General features: G+C 41.7%; 1 protein-coding gene across 1 annotated transcript in view; it reads left to right on the top strand.

Annotated features, from left to right (window-relative positions):
- The window catches only part of LOC145401016 (EEIG family member 2), a 296,457-nt gene that overhangs the window by 255,017 nt on the left and 17,492 nt on the right, over positions 1-23,948 (top strand). The window contains exons 5-6 of the mRNA XM_080273387.1: positions 4,658-4,808; positions 21,527-21,789. Of these exons, the coding sequence (XP_080129513.1) occupies positions 4,658-4,808; positions 21,527-21,789 (414 nt within the window). The remainder of the gene's footprint in view (positions 1-4,657; positions 4,809-21,526; positions 21,790-23,948) is intronic.

Here is a 23,948-nt window from a genome sequence, read left to right as displayed (position 1 = left end):
CCAACAACTTCCAGAACTGTGGGGAAAGAAGTAATTAGTTGGCTTTGGCACTAGATTTAGTTTCCAGTCCATTGAAAATATCAGCTGTATGATGGCCAACCTCAGTATGAGGTTTCCATTAAGATGAAGTGTGGCATCATTTGAGTGATCGATTGGTTTGCCCAGTTCAGTGGGCCATGCATCCATTCACTCATCATTGAAGACCCCGAAATCCAAGCTCCATCAGATAGGCCAAAAAAATTTCACCACGTTCTGTTGCTTCACATATGCCTATATGATAATCAGTCCAATCGTTGTCACATTAAAAAGGGGTGCCAAATCCCTGGTTGTTGCGTTTCTCCGCTCAAAATTCATCCAGCCAGCTCTGTCTCTTGTCAGTCCCTTTGCCTTACCAACCTCCATACCTCTCTTCCTGACACACTCATCCACCATATCCCTCCACCTTCTTTTTGGCCTACCTTGCCTCCTCCCTCCTTCAGTTTGCTCAGATATACCTTTTCACCACTCAGTTATCATCCATTCTCTCCACATGACCAAACCATCTCAGTACACTCTTCGATTCTGGCATCCACAGACTTCCTCGCTCCTCATCTTTCGTGCATCATATTATTCCATATCCTATCCACCCTTTGTACTCCACATACATTCCTCAGCAGTCCCATCTCCACTGCTCTTACTCTTGGCTCTTTGTTTTCATGCCACACCATAGTCTCACATCCATATGTTAAAGTTGGCACTAACACTCGTTCATGTAAGCCTTGCACAGCTGCAACATTCAAGCCTCTGTTTTTTATCATGGCCTTCATTGCACCAGTTTTTCCTTCCCTGTGTCACTCTAGTTTCCGCTTCTTTTGCACATTTTTCTCTCTTTTTCTATCACTCTACCCAGTTATTTGAACTCTCTCACCAATTCCAGTCTCTCCATTCACTGTAACATCACACTGGGAGTCACCTTCTCTCTCAGTTACCATCAGTTTACTCTCTTCTATATTTACTTTCAAAGCATGATGTTCACAGACATTTACAAAACTCTGCACTAGTCTACCAAGCTTTCGTCTGGTATTTGCAAGTAGCACTGCATCATTAGCATACAACAAATTTGAGATATTCCAAGCATGACCATTCATTACCAACACCATCCATCTCTCCACTACTCATGTTCTTACATCTCTGATCACCCCATCCAGATATATATATACAGTATATATATATATATATATATATATATCCATCCATCCATCCATCCATCATCCAATCCTACATTGCCCCATGAGGAGCGTAGGAGCCCGGGGCTAGGCAGTTGGTCCCGACATTTAAGATGAGAGTGACCAGCCTCATTCATCCCTGAGTGGCATTACGTAAGCAATAAACCCCAACCATCCCTTGGATATAAACCTTCACCGGCTCAATCTGATTGAAGCACAATAATTACCCACTAAACCACCAGGCACCAAAATTTGGTTATATGGTTACCACCCGGCATAGTAAATGGTTTCATGGTGCACAGGAAACCAATTGGCTTGTCACTCAGCATAGAGTCACCCACAGGCTGAAGGAAGTGGAAAGAATGAAGGAATGAAAAACAGAAGAGGGAGTGTAAAGTCACCTGTAGGCAGAAGGACAAGGAAAGAATGAAGGAAAGAAAGACAGAAGAGAATGGAAGGAAAGATGGATGGAGAGGAGAGGGCAGACACCTGTGAGCAGCACTACATCGAGTGAGTGGATGGTGAGCTATATATATATATATATATATATATATACTGTATATTCACTCTCATCTTAAATGCCAGGACCAACTTGCCTAGCCCCGGGCTCCAACACTCCTCATGGGGCAACATAGGATCAGATGATGGATGGATGTATATATATATATATATAGCCCTGGTCTTGTACGTTTCTCATGGGGCAACGTAGAATTGGCTGATGGATGGATATATATATATATGTATCTATCTATCTATCTATCTGTCTATCACACAACCATGTCCCACATCCACACTGATTGTGAACCAATCACTCAAATACCCTTTTACCCTTACCATGCCTCACTACCATCGTAAAACCTCTTGACAGCACCTAGCAGCTTACCATCTACACTGTACGTGCATAAAACCGTCAACAGTCCTTCTCTGTCTACTCTGTCATATGCTTTTTCCAGATCCATAAATGTCATAAACACCCTATAGCCCTTCTTACAAGACTTCTTCAGTATCCGTCTTACAGCAAATATTTGATCCACACATCCAATGCCATTCCTAAAGCCAACCTGTTCGTCACTCACTAGGACTTCTGATCTCTGTCTTACTTTCTCTAAAATAATTCTTCCATATACCTTTCCTACCACACTTAATAGATGTATGGCACAATAATTCTTGCACTCACTTCACGCACCTTCATTTTTGTAGAAGGGTACAGTCACTGCCTTTTTCCACTCTGCTGGCACAATTTCACTCGTCCATGCCATTTTACATATCTCCAACAAGCACTTCATTTCACTCTCTCCACTGTACTTAACCATCTCTGCATATGCCTCATCAACCCCAGCTGCTTTCCCATTTTTCAGCCACTTAACAGCGTTCTTCACCTCTGCGAGTGTCATGTTCCTGGCATTGCATTCCTTCTCTGTACACCTCCAAAACCACTCATGTTTACAGTGGCTCTGCTCTCTGTTCCCATTCATCAGGCTTTCAAAATATTCTTTCCATCTGGTCTTTACTTCATCCCCATGGGTTAATAATCTACCACTTACATCCTCCACATTTTCACATTTCTTGCCACTGTCACTTCTACATTTCTTCACCTCTTTCCAGAATAACTTACTATTTTCAAAGTAATTTGCATTCATTTTTCTTCTTAGATCATCACTTACCTCCTTCTTTTTCCGCTTCACTAGTCTCATTACGTGCTTCTTAATCACAGTATATTCATTTCTTATTTCAACTGAACTCCTGCCCTGTATGCACTCTAGCCACTTCCTCTTTTCCTCCACTGCTCTCTTAACCTCTTCATCTCACCATGGCACACCTTTCTTTGTTGTTACTTCTGCCACACCACACACCATGTTAGCAAACCTAACTAAGCAATCCCTAAATACATTCCAGAAACTGTTGAGATCCATGTCATTCCAATTCACTGATTCTAACTCCTCCTTCTTCCCCTACTTTGGCCCTGTATCATCTGCCATTTCATTGATCCTCAGCTTCTCGATTTTCAGTCCTTCTCCCTGACAGCTCCTCTCTCTCATGGTCCACCTCACTCCTCTCAGCTTGATCATGCATCCCACAATCATATGATCTGACAAACCTCCACATCGTCCTCTCACTGCCCTTGTATCAGCAGCCATTACCAGCACTGACCTCTCTGCGAGCACATAATCAGTCAGGCTCCTTTCATTATGATCTCCATTACTTCTATACCATGTGTATTTATGTGCATCATTGTGTTTAAAATAAGAATTACAGATGCACAACCTCCTTTCCAGCTACATGTCCTTCAGTTGCTTCCCAGTATCCTTCTCTCTGGGTACTCCATTATTACCCATTATATCATTCACAGGACCAGTGCCTACCCTACCATTCATATTGCCCATTACAATCACTTTATAACTCCTGGGCATTTCTCCTACTACAGTACTTTATCCAGCTCATCCCAAAACCTGTCTTTCTCTGTCTCACTTCTGTCCTTACACAGTGCATATGTAACAGTCACTGCCACTTTCACCTTCTCAAACTTGAACTTGACATACATACATCTCGAGCTGACATTTTGTAATCTTTCATTCCACTATTGTCACACTTCATTCATCGACAAAGCAACTGCTTCCTTGCACCTTCCTCGCCCATTAATGCCCAACCTTACACACTTTACACCCTTCCACTCCTCAGCTTCACGCCCCTTCATCTTAGTTTCACACAATGCCATCACAGCATATCACTCACTCTTGAACACATTCACCACATCCACCCCCTTACTCTCCTCATTCACACCTCTCACATTCCACACGGCCATGCAAATCTGCCCATTTGGTTGGGGCCCTGGGCAGGTATTGGGCCCTCTGAGGCTCTCTGAAACATTTGCCATAATAGGACATTTAACCCTTCCAGAAACCCTGGTTTTATGGTTACCACCCAGCGTAGTGAATGGTTTCCTGGGTACAGGAAACCATTTGGCTTGTCACCCCGTGTAGAGACCGTAATGCAGCACTACATCAGTTGAGTAGATAATGGGTGCCCCCACCTCTAATTTGAAGAATAAAACAATTTCCAGTCCAGTCGGGCTACTTATTCATGAGTTATGACTCATTTGTGAAGATAGGAAGTGACTTGACATCAAGCGAAGGCCGCCTTTGGTGGCCTCTCAGCAAGTATGAATAGAAGGCTCTTTTGCTTTAAGGTGGAACAAGAATTTTAATTCTTTGATGATATGTACCATAAATGATTGTATGACTTATTTCACTGGGCCTGATACTTTGTAGTTCTCCTGCTCTTGCATTTTTACATTTTAGCTTCTAGATCATGCTTCACCCCATCTCTTTAGCAGGAATTATGACTGGGATGATGGTGATGATGACCAGGTTCATGAATTCATTTTGTGTTTTCACTGCTTTTGAAAATACAGTATATTATCTTTTCTCATGACTCTGCTTTTGCCCTAACAGAAGTGTTAGACAGTGAAGATGGTGAGGGAGGCGGTGGAGGATGGGTGGGAGGAGAGATGCCGGGGGGACACTCCAGAAATTCCTCCAACACCTCCCATGCCTCCGGTTATGCATCTATCAATTCTCAGTCAGAGAAATCTGGGCACATCAGGTGAGTGGTAATGGATAAGGGTATTTGAGGGAGAAATGTAAAAACACTGAGCCAGGATGTATGAAATAAAATTGTGATAGGAGGCTTTACATGTGCTGAAGGGAGTGTGACAGACAGTTGAACACAAAATGGATGTACAGATCATCCAAAATAATCATCTCCAGTTGTATGAAATGTGGCACAGTGGTTGTAGTACTGAATTGGTAATCTGGGTATCACAGGTTCGTGCCAGTGTGTCAGAGGAAAATGTTATTGAGATTGAATTTGTGTTATAAATACAGTAAAACCTCACTGTAACAGATGAATTGGGGCCCAAGCCATTCCAAAAAAAAATGAAATTCCGATAAAAGCAACATCTGGACTTCCTTCTGCTGACCTGGACTTTTTCCAATCTATCAGACATTAGTCTGGATTGCACCAACGGTTTTTAAACTGTTTTCACTACCATTGCAGTGGCAGATCCCAAGATACGATACCCCTATATGCAATACCCCAGGTTAGCAATGGGGATAGAAATACCACCCTACCCCGCATAATGATGGCCAAACCTCAGTTTAATGATGGATTTTAATTCTTTAAACCAATTTTGATGTTTATTGTAGGTTGATTTAGCAACTGTTTTTAGAATGTGAGTGCATTCAAGTACGTGGGTAGTGTGATGAGTAAGGATGGAACTTTGGGGGATGAAGTACTTGAAAGGGTACAGCAGGGAAGGAAGGTTGTTGGCTCACTGAGAGTAGTGATGAGAAATAGGGAGATGAGTATGGAAGTTAAAAAGTCACTGCATGATAGTAGTGTGATCCCTACACTGACAAATGGAAGCGAGACATGGACCTTGCAAGGGGGGAACAAGTCAAGAGTGAGAGCAGTGGAAATGAGTTACTTGAGAGGAGCATGTTGAGTGACATGGAGAGACAGGTTGACGAATGAAGAAGTGAAAGAATGTTGTGGGGTGGATGTGGATGTGGTTGAGAAGATTAGGAGAAATACATTGAGGTGGTTTGGACATGTGGAGAGAATGGAGAATGTAAGACTGACTAAGAGGGTGTATGTAGGTGAGGTGGAGGGAGGGAGAGGGAGGGGAAGACCAAGGATGAGGTGGAGGGATGGAGTTGAGAGGTATATGAGGGAGGGGGCAGTGACTTGGGGGGAGGATAGTCAAATGGTGGGTGACAGAACGACTTGGAGGCGTTTTGTCTGCAGCCACCCTTTGCGGGATTAGGGCGTCAGGCTATAGATAGATAGATAGATAGATAGATTTTAGACTTAGATTAATGTGTTTTAGTCATAGGTGGGGTGAACATTGTCATTTTCAGGTACCGTTAACTAAGTTTGAGTTGTCCAGACTTACATTTGATGATTTTCAGATTTTATTATTGGGTATAGGTGAGTTATAAACTGCTTTGAGGTTTAGTTTAGCTTGTTTTAAAGGTATTTGGGGGTTTAGGTTAGCTAGAAACTTGTGTTTGGACTCATTTGGGTGGGTTTAGGCCTTGTTTGGGGGGGGAAACCCAAGGCTCAAAAACACATCTCTATACTTTACATGTTAAATCTACCCCAAGATATGATACGCTGCCGAGCAATGGGTTTTTACTTAACCAATTCCATCGTTTAACCAGGCTATGCCTGTAGTGTACTGTGTTTTACATTCACCACAATAATCAAGTGGTATAATATACTGAATGTATAATAATGTACTGTACTGTACACTGATAAATATGTATTTTATTTACCTTATTGTGGTGAACATAGCTGAAATCGTTAGGCAGTCTGGACTGCTTCTGGCTTTATCAGACTTTTTCCAACATGTAAGAATTTAGTTTGGTAGCTCCTCGATTCTGAAAAAAGTGAATTCACCCGTTACATCAAGGTTTTACTATAGTTTTATTATTTTTCCATAAACACCTGTGCATTTTCCAGTGCAGTTTTCATAAAATTACTGTAATTGGAACTTTCAGCAAATGGGTGGGTTTTGTGTGTGTGTGTGTGTGTGTGTGTGTGTGTGTGTGTGTGTGTTACCAGTTTTCTTGAGTACGGTTCACGTACACCAGGAGGCTGACATTTAACTGGATACAGTAATGTGTCCTTTCATATCATTTCACTTGTTTGCACCTTGTGTTCCCTCAGTGTCATATACAGACTCTTGCATTCACAACATAGTTTTCATATGCAATCTACATACTTATGCTCCAAAAGTCTTGCACACTTATACCCATGTGTGAAGTACTAGGTGAGGCCTGGTCATATCTCCAGTGACGGAAAGTGGATGTTCTTTGCCTCATGGATCAGCTGACTCTTAGAATGTGTAAAGCATGACCTGAACCTATATAGTAGAGCTTGCCTGCCAATATCAGGCAGGTGTAAGCTGGCTACTACATATTATAAAAATAATAAGGCTAAGGAGAGACTTTTTGAAAGAGTAATTCCCCTCAGTTGTGTAAAATAATCTCTCACAAGCCAGAACAAAAGAAAAAAAAAAATCCACTGATTGAAGGGGTTAACTTCATGAACATCCCTGGAGAAATTATTTTTGTGTGCAATACTGTAGGATTCCAGTGGCAGTATATTCATCATCTTCGAAGTTTCCTTTGAAGTTTCAGAGTAGCTCTGTAGTTAAATATTTATAGCTGCATATTTTCAGTTGGTGATTTCCACCCTTTCAAAACCTTTTCTTGGTCAGTATTAATTATTTGTACTGTAATTTTGAGGAAGTAACCTGTAGAAAACCTTGCTACAGTGTTACATAACGAGAACTAATATGTACAACAAACATAATACAGGGTAACAGAATTTGTAAATACTGTATAGAAGTTGCTACATCAGTGTGATTCTGTTTTACATAAAAGCATGCATACCTTATACAGTACCATTGTTGAATTTTCTTTTGCATGGATTTACTTTTTGATCTCCCAGATGCATGCCATAATCTATTTATTTCAAAGACATGGTTTTCATTTTATTCTTGTTGCCTTCAGAATATTGTATTCAGCTTAGGAGAGACTATTTGAACTGAAGGGGTTATATACAGCCTTCATTAATCTGTTTAGTACAAGCTATCATTCTTAAGTGAAAAAATGTCTGGAGGTACTAAGTATAAAGTAAAAAAAAAAGAAAAAAAGTAATTGTATTGAAAGAGTAAATAACAGTTTCAGCTTGTGCCATACCTACACTGCCTGTAGTCCACAAGTATTATGATTGCAAAGTGGCATGTTTGGCATGCAAATATTATATTGCATATTTTCTCTGAGAGTGAAATTTGTTAGCATGGATTTCGTATACAGTGTTAATTTACTTGAGGATACTGCTGTGGAGAACTGCCTAGAGCAAGTAATCACATACCATTTCTTTCAGAGTTTTTCACTTCTACAACTACCTGTATTATTTGTTCTCTGTATAGTACAGTGATCTGTTATCTTTCTGTGTTTCACTACATCTTTGCTGTAGGCTGTATCATATTATGTTTCTTACCATGGCTGGCCGCAACAAAAAAATTGGCCCATGTAACCATATCCTAAATCATTGACATCCTGTGTTGTATACTATCCCAACTCACTTTCTCTCATTTACAGTACCTGGACTTCTTACTGTGTTCATTCATATGTTGTCTACTCCTGTTCTCTCCCACTGCTGTACTGTACACCCTTTTAGATGACTGCTGTACTCCATATAAGCTACTTAACCAAACTGCATTTTTTTTTTTCATGATAGTGCTGCTTATATAGTACAGTGTACCTACTTCCACATATTTTTTGTGTAACTAGGCATCATACCAATGCTGCATTCAGATTGAGTGAGCAGAAATGTTGACAGGAATCACCCAGCACAGTCTGTGCAGCTGCTCATATGTCTCCTTATACCTCAGGTTGACCTTACACACACGCATGAAAGTAATGACCATGTTTACTATCATAAGTCATTGAACAGAGCACTATCACACATTGTGTTCTTCAGTTCTCATCCACTGATTCTATTTTTCTCAGCACTTCTACCTTGCTGGCTTTTTTTTCTTCTGACTTTTCTTCCAGGATCCCCTTCCTACTTGATACAGTGCTTATAGATACTTTCATTCTCTCCATCATACTCTGGTACTGTAAAACCAGTGCTTTATGTTACCTTTACCCTAGCATTCTTTGATCCTACTAATTTTGTCACAAAAAAAAACAAAAAAAAAAAAAACATGACAACTCCCACTCTCCATTCTGGTCATGATAGTCACTTTGGCCTCCCAAAGGAATTCTTTCATGTACAGTTGATATTAGCAAGGACACATAAGACAGCTGTGAATACCACCACCATGGCATAGTTTTTTTATGTACAACTCTTGATATGATGGGGAGAGTGGAAAACAATTTTTTTTTTTTTTTTTTTTTTTTTTTTTTTTTTTTTTTTTAATGTAGCTAACTCAAAGAAGGAAGTTCTCCATACAAACTCCTCATCCTCTCGGTGTCATAAGATCTCTTAGACCACTTGCAGTGTAAGTTTTGGGTGGAGTCACCACATTTCTTTTATAATACAGGGTGGGGGAAGGTCTAGCCCCATTTATTTACCTTTTACAGTGCACATGGAAAATTTATTCAAATTTTGACTCCTATCCCCAGAAATTGTGGCCAGAAGACCCACTTAGGTGAAGTCATCTGTGCCCTTTTAGTCTCATGACATTAGCCTGTTTACTTTATTGCTGCTATCACTAGGCAGTTTTATTTAGCTTTTGAAAGACTTTTTAAACAAGAGAGGGTAGATATAGCCTCCAATTACTCCTTCATCACAAGAGATCTCCCTGAAGCTGAATAAAATTGTTGAGGTAGCAAGAATAAATGAATTTTTCAGTCACTGAAATGAAGGGATTAATCCAGCTTTTAATTAATATATGAATGCTTAGTTAACCATTTAACTTATCAGCTAGTTATCTTCATCATCATCATCATCATGTCTGACACCATGTTCTGTTTTTGGAACCACTGTTAACATAAGGGGGGAGGGAGTCCTTTTTTCATCAGCGTAGCTTTCCACTCTGTTCTTACACACAACATTGGTTTCTTTCTTCTAACAGTATTGTACCTTTAAACTTATTTGTCAAGATTTTCTTTGTTACTGCATCAGTGGCTAGATGATTAGTATTACTGACTGAAGATGCCAACCCACTAGCCTCAGGGTTCAAATCCTGGTGCAGACAAATAATGTCGCTTGACTTGGGTGCCCATCCACCATTTGTGGGATCGTAGGTAAAATAAGTATCAAAGTTAACACTTAAGGGAGGTAACTGTTATGACCTGGACAATGCAGTGGCCATATATCCCAGGATAGTAGGTAAAAAACCTGCCACAAGCCTGGAGGCCAAGTTAAAGCAGTGGGCACCACAGCTAAATGCCTCATGGCATGTGACCCCAACATATAACTTTATCCTTACTTGCCTGTGTACATTTTTTGATATCTTGATACTGACACAGTGCATTTCTGTCTATTCAGAAATGCAGTATCATATTACGAAAGGCCATTCTTCCATACCAAAATGCTCATAAATTTCTTTATTACATATGCCATTCATCTTGCTGATATCTGCAGTTCTTCTTTAAAAGTTCATTGTCTAGAATGTTGGCTGCCATTCACTGCCCAAGTTTCACTCCCATATGAAAACATCGGAAGTAACCTACTTTCTGACAGAGTCTTCATCTCCAAATTAACCATTCTACCAGGCAGAATGTTACCATGTTCTCTAATTTTTCTTCTCTCATGAAGTGATTCCCCATTAATATCACACTGTGTTTTGCTATGTTTACCCGACGCTACTAAATATATAAAACTGCAACATCCTGAAGCATCTCACCTTGTACAGTACTATACATGTACTCTGCAGTTCATCCTGTTTTCTTATTCAGTCTTATATTGCATACTGAAATTCCCTCTTGTTCTTTCATTCTTTTGTGTGTGTGTGATGTGTGTGTGTATATGCATGCATATATGTGTGTGTCCCTTCCCCCATATCATGCATTTATTTGAATACAGATCCACTCCAAGCTTCACTTTGTGGACAGCAACAGCCTCTGCCTACCAGCCTACCCCGTCCACTGATATGGGTACTGGACATGGCAGCTTCCATGTGTACACCACCCCAGTTCCTGTCCTCACCACCCAAGACCATTATACTCACCCTTACCACTACTCACACTCCAAAGGACTCCCACCATCTAAACCTACAGCAAAGTTTCACTTCATGACCCCCCGGATAAGCACCCCAGAGCCTCCCAAATGTTGCAGTGACATTCCTGACATTTCTAATGGGTTCATGTCATCCCATTCAAGCTTGCTCAGTCCAACAGCATTCAGCTCTGTTTCACGCAGCTCAAGTTTCCGAGAACCAAACACGCGCAGCAGCTCTTTGCTGTTGGCCCCTGGGTTGCACAGCATCCTGCGTGGTTCATCTCATTCACTAATGTCTTGTCCATCAGCTTCTTCCACACCTATTACTCGCTGTGGATCCATGTCATTAGCTGGTGATGACAATTTCTTGGCTTTACATTCGGCACTCTCAGCTCTCAGTCTGCAGCAGGATGAAGCCATGTGTCCCACTGGATTGCATGTGATGGTGGATGGAAATCTTGGGGCACCATCCAGGTTAGGCCAACTGAGGCAAAAAAGTTATTGGGATTTTCTGTTAAGAATGTCTTATGTTTTTGTTTAAGTACAAATATTCCTGATTATCTGCATATGTCAGTATGGGATAGATTTTATTTGGTGTTTCCTGTGGTGGATTATTTCAGTATGTTCAATGGTGCTTTTGTAAAATTAAGGTTGTTGTGGGAATAAGAGTATAGCACCTTTTATTTTGAATAAAGATAGAGGAAGTTATGTTTTCATCTCTGACTGTCACTATGTCTGTCCTTCAGTCACTCTGTCTGTCTTTCTGTCACCCGGTCTGTCTGTCTGTCTGTCCATCTCTCTGTCATCCTGTAACTCTGTCTGTTAGTCTGTCTGTCTATCTATCTATCAGTCTTTTTATCTGTTTGATTATGGAAAAGACAGTGGTAGGTTCTTGATGGAAATTTATGATGAAGATCCCAGTGACACAGGGATGAAGTGAATAATATTTGAAGTACTTCAGATTGCAAGGACATAGCCATGGCTTTCAGTAAGAGAGAACAAAATGCTTTAAGTTGACCTGAGAAATATGGAGGCTTCCATAGTTTCTTACACTGTTGGCCCAAAGCACCGTGTATGATCTGCTCAGGGTGGTGAAGGTGTGCACTCTGCTGAAGACTTTTAGTGTTGTCTATACATTCCACAGTTACTGAAAAAAACATTCTTTTGAGTACATAGTTTAGTCTCATCATGTTATACCTGTTATACGTGTATTTCATAGTACAGTAAACTCTCAATTATCCGTCGTCACAATATCTGGCCCAATGCAATATCCAGCACAGCTGTCTTGGCTCTATTAAAGCAATGTCCGGTGATTTTTATGCAACATCATGCGTTGAAACAGGATGTAACCAGTGCTCCAATGCAATATCTGACATTGAGGGACCAGGAGAAATCCCAAAACTTGGGAGGCAATGAACACACCCGCTATGCGCCAGCCGATCAGAATCTACCACACTCGGCATGCTGAGAATACCCCTGCTCTCTTATTCTCGCCTGTGGATGTAATTCAGTGGAGGCATATCTGTGCGCTCCGCCCCTCCGACCACACAGTCACAAAACCCTTGTTCTGTTACCAACTTTGTAGCATGCTATGTTCGAGGTATGTACTGTACAGTGTTGTATTGGAAAGCTAATGGCCTGTCAGTGATCATATCCAAGTGCTATATTGTTATTATAAAATTATTGTGTACTGTACTATTTACGAATGTGATTGCTAACCCCCAGTGCTATTTCCACTACCTCCCATTGCTGTTTCTCCTACCCCTCCTGTGCTGTTTCTCTTGGTGTGCCTCACCTGTGGCCTGAAAGTGCCCATAACAACAGTACAGTAGTAGTAGTGGTAATAGTTGTTCCCTAGGCAGTCCCTTAGGAAGGCCATGGCCAAGACTGGGCTTTCCCATAGAGCTCTCAAAGAGTGTATGTTGTGTTGTTGGCATAGGTACAATAGTTGTGCATCATGGCTGAGTTTGTGGCTCTTGCGGTGGTGCCTTGGCTGGTGCAGGTCCTTCTGCCCTTGTTTTGTCCTGGTCCTTGTCTTAATGACATTTCTCCCCGCTTCCCCTGCTAAGAGGCATCATATCGTTTTCTTCATGGAGAAGATGGAGATAATCTAGAAGATGAAGCAAGGCTGGACCATCGCAAGGCAAATGGAGCACTACATCATGCCCCGGGCCATGTTGTAGGATTTGCGGAAGAACAAACACTGCAACAAGATGTTCCTCCAGGGTCGTCATGGCTAGACTGTGTGATGACACGAATGTAAGATAATGGCCAAGCCGCACTTCTGCAAACTCGACCGACCAAACCTGCCTGAAGTGGTTTCGACAACAACGTGCCAGTGGTATGATTGTGCGTCCCATCGATCTGAAGGTTGCTGCCACCAAGTTCGCAGAACAACTGGGGATCACGGATTTCAAGGCGTTTGAAGGTTGGCTGATTTGATTCAAACTTCGACATGAGCTGTCCAGCAAGATGACCAGTGGTGAAGCATTGGATACAGACTCTGATGGAATAGATGAGTTTCGCACCAAGGTTAAAAACCTGATTGACAGAGAAGGGTTGTGTCTCAATCAGGTTTATGATGCCGATGAACCTGGTCTGTTCTCCAGGTCAGTGCCGACTCATATCTTGGCTGATAAGAAGGAGAAATCAATGCCTGGTCATAAGGCGAACAAACAATGCGTCTCTCTTTTGTGTTGTCCCAGTGCAACAGGCTCCCATCATCTGAAACCTGTTGTAGTGGATCATGATAAACAGCCACGTTGTCTCCGGGAGGTTAATGGATCATCTCCCAGTGATTTATTTACACTCGCTTGATTAACAGCCAAAATCTTCAGAGATTGATTCTAAAGTCATGCTGTGAAGGAGATTATTTATTATCAAATGGAGAGTTTGATAATGGATAATCTCCTTCAAGTGAAGGCTCTGCTGCTAAAGCCGTAATTCAGCAAGCAAAAGCCAATTAATATCAGTGTCAGTATCAGAGGGAAAAATTATCTGAGCATCAGAATCGTATCGGAATCAGCTGAGTAACGATGAAGAATATATCAGTGTTTGTTTTACCCAGTGACCCTAGACTGAAGCACTTATTTCTCCACCATTCTAGGTGTGAACTAACTCTGTAGTAATGATTATTATTTGTCAAAGATGTGGTCATGCCCCACATTCTGCTGACTGCCTTATCCGCTCAGTGTCGGGCTATTTTTACCACGGTCATCCACTCAGTACGGGCATGTTCCCAAAATTATTTTCAAACCTTAATAGGGAAACAAATTAAAGACTATATTACTCACCAACTCTTCTTGTGAATAAAAGCATCCCTAGGTCTGTAGGTGGTTGCGTTGATGAGTAACGACGTGGAGATGATTAACTTCTGGTGCTCGAGGCAGGATGTGTTTGTGCTTGTGCATGCGGCCAGGATTTTGGGTTACTCTCAACTTGATAACTTCTCCATTACTAGATAAACTAGACACAGTTGCGTCCAAGGCACGCCCTATGGCACTATCACTGAGTCTTTTCTTAGTATCCTTGGAAAGAGGCTTGGCAGGCGTGGATGAGGCAAGGGGTCCATGTGAGGTGAGAACGGAATTGGACAAGAGGTGCAAGAAAACATCGTCCTGCACCTGGCAAAGTCACAGAGACGACTGAGGTATGCTTGCCTCGAGTGGCGGGAGTCTGTCCAGACCCTTTGGTGATGAGATCAAGTGGCGGCCACTTCAAACTGTGGCGCAAAAATAATTGCGGCTCCGACCCGTCTCTCGACCGACGTCCGGTAGGTATGGTTAAATGGTAAAATGCTCCAATTAAAACATACTGTATTTTTAAACCATAATATTGTATCACTGTGGTTAGAATGATGATCGACACAAACACTTAGACGGCAATCTTCTGTCGGGAACTGTGGCAGACTAGTAGGAACTTGTGAGTCAGGCAGTACACACACATATACTCTAACAGTGTTCTGTCAGTGTTGTGACTTAGACTTAGTGTTTAATTTTGATGGTAAAGTAAAACAGCTATGAGCAGAAAATCAGTTTTTCTTTTTTTCTGTTAATCTTCAGTAAAATCTATCTCTATCTACTGATCTACCAGAAGACCCGCCGACATGTTGTAAAAATACCCCCGCTAATACTAATACATCAGTCCTGTATGAGACAGCCCTAGCATGTATTCAATATGGACGGTGGGTGTTAACACCAAAGTGGTAACATGTAGAGGCGTATGGTATGTAGGAGGACTACTGGGCCTTCGGAGCAGGCTGTGATGCCTATGCCCAGAGTCGGACACATTAAAAAAAAAAAAAAAAAAAAAAAAAATCTATTGCCAGACGCCTTAATCCCGTACAGGGTGGCCACAAACAAATCGCCTCCATGTTGCCCTGTCCCCCGCCATTTCACTGCCCTGCACCCAACTCACACCCCCCTCTCTCATATACCTCTCCACTCCATCCCACCATCTCATCCTTGGCTTCCCCCTCCCTCTCCCTCCCTCCACCTCTCACATACACTCTCCTCATCAGTCTTTCACCCTCCATCCTCTCCATATGGCCAAACCACCTCAGTGTGTTCCTCCTAATGCTTCCTGTCACATCCACATCCACACCACAACACTCCATTATATCCTCATTTGTCAGCCTGTCTCTCCATGTGACTCCACAGGCTTCTCTTAAATAACTCATTTCCACTGCTCTCATTCTTGACTTGTGTCCTTCCAACAACGTCCAAGCTTCACTTCCATACATTAGAGTTGGTATCACAATACTGTCATGTAGTATCTTTTTCACTTCCATGCTCACCTCCGTTTCTTATCACTGCTTTCAAGGAACCAGCAACCTTTCTTCCTTGTTGTACCCTTTCAGGCACTTCACCCTCCAAACTTCCATCCTTACTCATCACACTCCCCAAGTACTTAAACGTACTCAAATTTTCCATTTCCTCACCATCCAGCCTCACTGTACATTCACTGATTTCCCCTCTCTCAAAGACCATCACTTTACTCTTCCCTACATTCACCTTTAGATTCCGTTTCTTACACACTCTCCCAGACTCATCCACCAAGCCTTGCAGCTCCCCTTCATCTTCATTTAAAAACACAGTATTATCTGCAAACAACAGTACAGGGAGTAAAATCTATATACAGTAATTAAATAATACGGTATACTTAATTATCGCTGCCTTTCTTGGACTTTAACCCCTAGATTCCAGGAAGTTTTTGGCACGACCACCCTCTCCCTACAGCTGTATTTCCCAAAATAGCGTTTTTTCAGTCCATCATATCTGGGAAAGTACAGCAGTTAGGGAAAAAAATTAAAGACCAAATGAATCACCAACTCTTCTCATTGAGAGTAAAAGCATCCCCAGGTCTGCAGATGGTCACATCAATGAATGAGGATGTGAAAAAGATGAGTAACTTTTGGTGCTTGAAGCGGGATGTCGTCATGTGTGTCACACATCCCCGACTTTGGCATCGCTTTCAGCTTGATAACGTCTCCATTACTAGATAAACTAGACACAGTGGCATCCAAGGCATGCCCTGTGTCACTGTCGCTGAGCCCTTTCCTAGTATCCTTGGGCAAAGGCTTGGCAGGGATGGATGAGGCAAGGGATCCGCATGAGGCAGGAACGAAATCGGACGAGGAGATTTCAGAAAACATCGTTCGGCACCGGGCTAAGTCACAGAGAAGACCGAGGTACGCTTGTGTCAGGTGGTGGGAGTCTCTCCCTACCCTTTGGTGACGAGATCAAATGACAGCCACTTCAAGCGTGGTGGGAATACGTTTGCGGTTCCTACTGACACCCGGCAGTCTCCGTCCACCCCTTTTGTGTCAGTCCATACCAGCACCCAGCATGCAGGGGTTAAGAAATTTAGTGCTAAATCTGAATGTTGCTTGCAAATGTGATTTTGTTTAGCTTATGTGAAAAAATGCTGGTGCTTATAAAGAATTATATTAATGCAGTTAGACTGCATCAGAATATCACAGTTCCATAAGGTTTTCTTCTGTTTTGATATTTATTTTAAGTAGGTTTTTCTAAAAAGAAGCTATAAACTGATAAACTGTACTATCTATCTATCTATTGCCAGACGCCATAATCCCGTAAGGGGTGGCCATTTGACTTTGAGTTATTGGTTTTATGGGGAGGGGCACTAACCCTCCACCAACCCACTTGTTGACACATAGGGAGCACGTATGGGTTGGTTATATGGTTACCACCCAGCGTTGTAAATGGTTTCTTGGCTTACAGGAAACCATTTGGCTTGTCACTCAATGTAAAGCCACCTGTAAAGGAAAGAAGAGCAATAAGAAGTGACAGGAAAGATGGGAGATATAGGAAGAGAGTAGGGCAGGCACAGAAAAAAAATGATAAAGGCTAAGGAAGATGTAGGCAGCACTACATCAAGTGAGTGGATGATGGTCGCCACCACCTACCACCTAATCTGTACTATCCCTTTGTATATTAAAATGTTATTAAAACACATTAATACTCATAAGTAACATCTTTTCCACTGGGCAAGTAATAGGAAACAAAGCACATACCATAACTTTTGTGTTTCCCTAAAAGTACACAACACTCATTCATTAGGCAAATAGTAAACATACAACATTTTAACTTCAGAATCTAAGCTAACTCTTGCCAGGTAATGATATGTGAAATGCATGTATGGAAGCTTCTTATCATTACTTAAGTAATAAAAACAGTATTTATACGGTACTGTACTTGAAAGTACCATACGTGAAATCTTGGCTGGTTGGCCGTTAGCCATAAAATGAAACTACATTTATACTTAAAAGTACATAACATTTTGATCATTAGCCAACTCAGGCCAGACCAGCCTAGAGTTAATGCATAGTGGTAAAAATACACCTGCTTGAATCCCTGAGACTGGATTTAATGCACTTGTAATTGAAGTCTGTTCCATATGTATATCTGATTAAAACCGCATTCCATAATAAGCATGAATGGCTAAAGTTCATTGTATACCAGCCACATACAGTAAAACCTCCCTAAGTCGGCATAGTAGGGACTGAGGCCTTGCTGACTTAAGTGAACTGCTGACTTATGAGAATCACCTATTCCCTCCCCCACCCCCTGAAAAAGAAAATAAAGCATCTAAGATCACATGCCATGGTTAGATAAATGGTAGCCTCCCAGAGGCTCCCTTGATACCGTACAGAGACGACATGATGGCAGGATGCAGGAAGTGTACTCTTGAAAAGTATACAACACTTTGTCACAGTCACAAGCATGCAGGAGAGACCCTTAGTGGGTGATGGCCTGGGCAAGACTGAGCTCCACGTGATGTGTGGCATGGGGGCTCGGTATGTTTATACCACCTAAGTCGGTATATTGCTGGCCAACAACCAATGTGCCAACTTAATTTTGACTCCAGCAGGTTTGAACGGGGTACCCTGAAGCATCATGCCTCACGTGATGCCAAGTTTGGGTTGTTATTAGTCGGCATTTTGCCAACTTAGGATCAGTTTTACTGACCTTTTTTTTTTTTTTTTTTTTTTTTTTTTTTTTCCCATGATGTCAATTTCAAAAATGATTGTTTGAATTAATATTTTGGAGCCATGCCAACTTATATATAATCCTGACTTAGGGGAGTGCCAATTAAGGGAGGTTTTACTGTACATACATAGGTAGTATAGTGTAGTGTACTGTACTGGCTCACATTATGCGCACAAAACTGTCATGCTTTTCTAGATTTTAAGACAGGCCTCAGTCAAGTGTGTCTTAGTTACTTTGAAAAGCTTAGCATTGAAGGTTCTGTGGTTGAAGTGAGCAATACTTAATGGTCACAGTGTCTTCTGTTCAGCTGAATATTTGTTCTGTAGGTACACTCAAATCTGTGCATCATTTACACACGAACGCTAGTTGCTTACAAACCAAGTTGCCAAATGTTGTTCATCTCCCCATCTCGGAGCTACTGTTCCCTTATTACCCCCACCTACTGCCTTCTTTCATGCTATATGCAGTAACTCACTTCTTTATTAAGACTACTGTCAGAAGCAAGACTGTTAAATGTTATGACTAAATAAAGAATATAATAACAAATGGGTGTGGGCGTGTGTACACTGCAGTATTTACATACATTAGCCCACATGGCCACCACACTTACACACCACCAGTATGCTGTATATCTCTCTCAACTTGCTGCTTTCGGCCATCAGTTCTTTTCACTTTTTTCCATTTCTCCTTTCTTACCCATTTATTATTCTTAACCTTTAATGGTTTTCAGTAAGATTTTATTAAGCCATAGTGTCAAGGTAACAACAAACTTTTACACAGAATTTGGCAAAACAATGAACGAAATCTTTAATAAAAGTAATTTTAATGTTTCTTCCGTCCCTATCTGATATCCTGATATCGACAGTAAATGTTGGTATTCATTATTGGAAGAAATGCAAATATCTGTGATATATCGGTTCAGCGAATCATATTGGTAACAGCACTATCTGCCGCTCCTCAGCAATGCTTGCTCATCCGTCTGAGATGGTGTTGGTTGGTGATAGAGGTCATATTAGGGTCATGTTCTTACCCCCTAATTTGCCCTCAGTCATGCAACCCATGGACCAGGGTATTATGGCAGCAAAGTAGGCAGCTGTACCATAAGAGGTTTATGAAAGACATGATGCATGTACTCGAGGAGGAGGCAGGCAGCCTGGGAGAGGACCTTGGCCAGCCTCAAGCGGTATTTCCTCAAATCATCAAACTACAACTAGGCACAGGCTTGGAGGGAACTCTGTGCACTCGTGCTAAAGTATGGTTGGAACAAGCTCCTCAGCTCCTGAGGACTTTGTCCAGTGTATGGAAGCAGTAGGAGAACAGATAACTGAGAACACAATCCACAATTGACTGGGAGTGGATGAGGGAGACCCTGGGTACCAGACTGTCCAACAGGGAAACTGTGTAGTAGTACAGAACCTGAAGTGGAGGAGGACAATGTTGATGACAAAGTGGCAGAATTCCTGAGGCTCCAGCAGGTTTGTGATGCAGTGGATGTTTTTCTCGACTCCTGCGAGCATCCTAATTGGCGGCCCATCTTTGCAGATGCCATGGCCACTAACCTGTGACAGGGCTGTGAGAATGTGATAAAGCTGCAGTCGAGAAGGATCCCCAGGCAGTCTTCCATTACATCCTTTTTCCACCCTGTGACACCTACCACTCTGCCACCACAGCCCTCGACCTCCTCACATTGTCCTCCCAGCCGTTGACCTCCTTGTACCAGCCTCTGTCACTCCAGCCCTATACTTCCTCACATTTTCGTTGTTTACACCAGTCAGCTACCATCACAGCCACCTTCTCTTCGTCTCAGCCACACACCTCGGCCGTGGCACCACACCACCTGAGATCTTCCTCCAGTCAGAAGCCTCACTGGACGTCCACCTGACTCTGTCTGCCATTCCGTCTCCATTACCTTCTCTAGCACCCTTGGCAGAGATCAAGTTCTCTCTTAGAGGGAGACATTTGTCACTAGACCACATGGGATTATGTGTACTGTACAGTATAGTACAGTACAGTACTGTACTGCACGGTGTACAGCTCTATCCTCCATCGATGCCAATGGTTGGTGAGTACACTACATAAAATAGTACACCATGTACAGTACTGTATTTCTTGTATCATTACTGTACTGTATTGTTTTTATTTGCTTTGATTTCATCTTTTATTCGTGGTAAAGCTTTTAGGATAGAGGGTTCAGACAGGTAGAATCACAGTATCCAGCTCAAAGCCAAATGTTGCATCGGATATACAGTACTGTATTCTGCATTTCACTTTAACCGGCGTTGGGTTTGGCTGAATTACAACAGATAATTGAGAGTTTACTGTACAGTATTTTCACTTGCCCTTTCCATTTTCAGATGGTATTTCTATACTTAACCCTACTGTAATATATGTGTTTTAGTATAAGTACTGCACATAAATATTGTACATATGGTATTTTGTACTTTATGAATGGCCTTTTATTACTGTAGTTTAAATACGTCTCCTTAATGTATGCAGATACTGACTTTTTTTTTTAACTACTTTGGTCCATTTTATGTACTGTACTGATATTTTTGTGGTTTCCATGTACTGTGTATGTAATATTTTTAACCATCATCCCTTTTTTGCAGCCCTACATTATATCCCTTTTTTACAGCTCTACTTAATGTATCATACCTTTGTTTTTAAATCCATCAGTCAAGGAGGTCATACCTTAGTTTTTAAAAAATCCATGGCATTATTTAGATTAGATAATTTTCATTTAAGTCATTACCATACTGAAGGAGGAATAGAGTGCTTACAATATCAAATTACTGTATTTGCATGCCCATCATTTAATGTGGTTTGGGTTTTAAAAAGAGAATTAGAATATTGTTCTGTGCAGAGAAGATTGCTTAGTATTGCAGTATTGTGTTTGCATCTTCCATCCATTTTATAGCAAAAAGAAAAACAATTCTTATGTACAGTTTCATCAACCTCCACAGTTAATCAGGTGTTATCTACTCCTGTACCTATCACTCAACCTGCAGTCTGTCTCTTACAGTCCATCCTGCCTCCAGACACAGTATTTATGTCCATCTCCATCCACAGAAACAGTAGTGCTGGGTCTGGTGGTGGTGGTAGCAGTGAGGGTGGTGGTTGTGGTAGCAGCATGGGGGGTTCCCTAGAGCGACCCTCACACCCCACGGGATCTGCTCGCCTTCCTGTCAATCCACCTACCTCTCAGGGGTGTGCAGAGGAAGCCAGCAAAAAGTCAAGAGTTGATGACACCCGCATTGATGCTGATGACATCATTGACAAACTGTTTCAAGACACAAACATTGAGGAACTGGAGCAAGATGGTTCTGCTGAAGGTGTGTGATGGTGAAGTGTTACAGTTGTTCTTATTATTGTTGTTGCTGTTACCCAAGGCTTATCTGGACGTGAATCTAATGACTTCAGAAATCCTGCCACTGTCTGTATAGTAAATTACAGTCCATTCACATATAACACAAATTTTGTCCCCAACACCCATCACACTAAGTTTTCTGCATAGCGTAAATAAAAACACTCATGGGATTCATCACTTTCATCCCAACCTCGTCTCAAAGCCCTCATTTTTACCTTTAAGCCCATGGCATCAACCCCAAGAACAGCCCTCCTTTTAGCAAAATGCTACCAAACCTTTGTTAAAATCTAGAATGCCTATTCTGTGCCCACACACAGATAAAATTAAAATTTTTCGCTACCCATGTAAGTCTTTCTGCCCCACTCGTCTGGCTGCCTCTGTCTCCCCACCACAACACTCACATCATTAATAGCAATATAACAGTTGATGTTTAGTGCTTAAATCAGGTTATGTGACAAGAAAAGCAAATGAGTATGTAGGGAAGGAAGGACTGACTGAGAGGTGTACCGACATCACCCTGTGCAACATACTTCACAGTTGAAAGGAGCCTCTTACGTGCTTGCATGGTCATGAAGCGTAATGAGGGGGCAGGGGGTCATGCTACACTCATCATGGCCAGATGTGGTGGATTTTACTGCTGTACTTTGAGTTCTGTCTATGAATTTGTGTAATCACTATTTCTAGTGTTGTGTCATTAATGAATGGCATTCTAAGTGTTTGCCGTGTAAATATGGAGTGTTACATATGTCTGGACTGTAGTTTTTTGGTTTCATAATGTATAGTCATACCGAAGTTGAACAAAGAGCTTTTTTTCTGTTTGTAACCAACTGCATTCATCCCTGAGGAGGTGACCACAAACATATTGTCTACATGTCATTTTGTCCTCAGCCTTCAGGATGCCCTCCCTCCATCTAACACCACTCATGAGGAGAATAATCGTTGTGCATCAGGGGTCAGTCTTGAGCCCTTGTTTTTTGTCATGGTGCTTGAAGCTCACTCACATGACTTCAGAGATGGACTCCCATGAGAGATGTATGTTGATGATGTGGTGCTGATTGCAGAGAATGAAAGGGAGGCTGAGGAAAGATTTAGGAAATGGAGAAATGGAAGGAGGCAGAAGAGTTTGAGAGTAAATGTGGGTAAAAAAAATTGATGATATCTAGGGCTGGTGGCTGTGTAGTCAAAGCTGAGGGAGTGTGGCCAGGTGCAGTTTGTCACAAGGGTGTGGGATGTAAGTCTGTCTTGTGCAGTGTTTGTGATAAGTGGGTGCTTAAGAGATGTTGTGGTATTAGAGGTAGGTGTGAAACAATGCTGATTTTTTGTGTGCAGTGTGTTGGGGAGGGCATGTAAAGGTTGTTGTGTGAAAGGATTAATCTTACTGGGAAATCTCTTGAGTGAGTGGAGGAGTTTTGTTATTTAGGGGACATGTTATGTGCTGGAGGTGGGGGTGGAGCTAGCTCTGTGTCTAGGGTAAGGAGTGGTTGGAGGAAGTTCAGGAAGCTATTACCTTGTCTTACATTGAGAGGACTCTCCCTCCATGCTGAAGGAACTTGGTATGTGGCATGTGTTAGGTGTGTAATGCTGTTTAATAGTGAGACCTGGGCAGTGAAGGGAAGAGGATATTTATAGGCTTAAACATACTGAAATGACAAGGTTTAGATGAATGTGTAGTATGGCCTTGAATGTGAGGTCTAGGGGGGACAATGGTTCTTCCAATTTATCCAGATCGTTTGGGCGTTGTCCCTCACGGGAGTTCTCCTTCAAGCTACGCTGCCGAATACTACACCTCTCTGTCTCATGTCAGCTATTTACTACTTCTAAATGAAATTTATATACAGAATATATATATAAAATTCTCTAATATGGCTATATAGTGTAAGAAAATGCCTATTGTTTTTAATAATAACAATGACTTTTTATAAATACCTCAACACTTGGCAATGTTGCTTTCCAACGTTGTCGCGCCTGTAGGTGAGTCAGTGAGGGTAGGTCAGGTGTCAATCTGCAGGTCACTTTCTCTGACCGCCATTAAAAGAAAATCTCCTACCCCTACCACTCGCCCTCATCTGCTCCACGGTTGAGAAAGAGAACTTATTTACAATGTAAATAAGTATTTGTTAGAAG

Source organism: Coenobita brevimanus, chromosome 54, assembly GCF_032717465.1.
Source record: "Coenobita brevimanus isolate Jiangsu-jjx chromosome 54, ASM3271746v2, whole genome shotgun sequence".
NCBI lineage: Eukaryota > Metazoa > Arthropoda > Malacostraca > Decapoda > Coenobitidae > Coenobita > Coenobita brevimanus.
The sequence above is the reverse complement of the archived record's forward strand: the minus strand, read 5'-3'. Positions and strand labels throughout refer to the sequence as shown.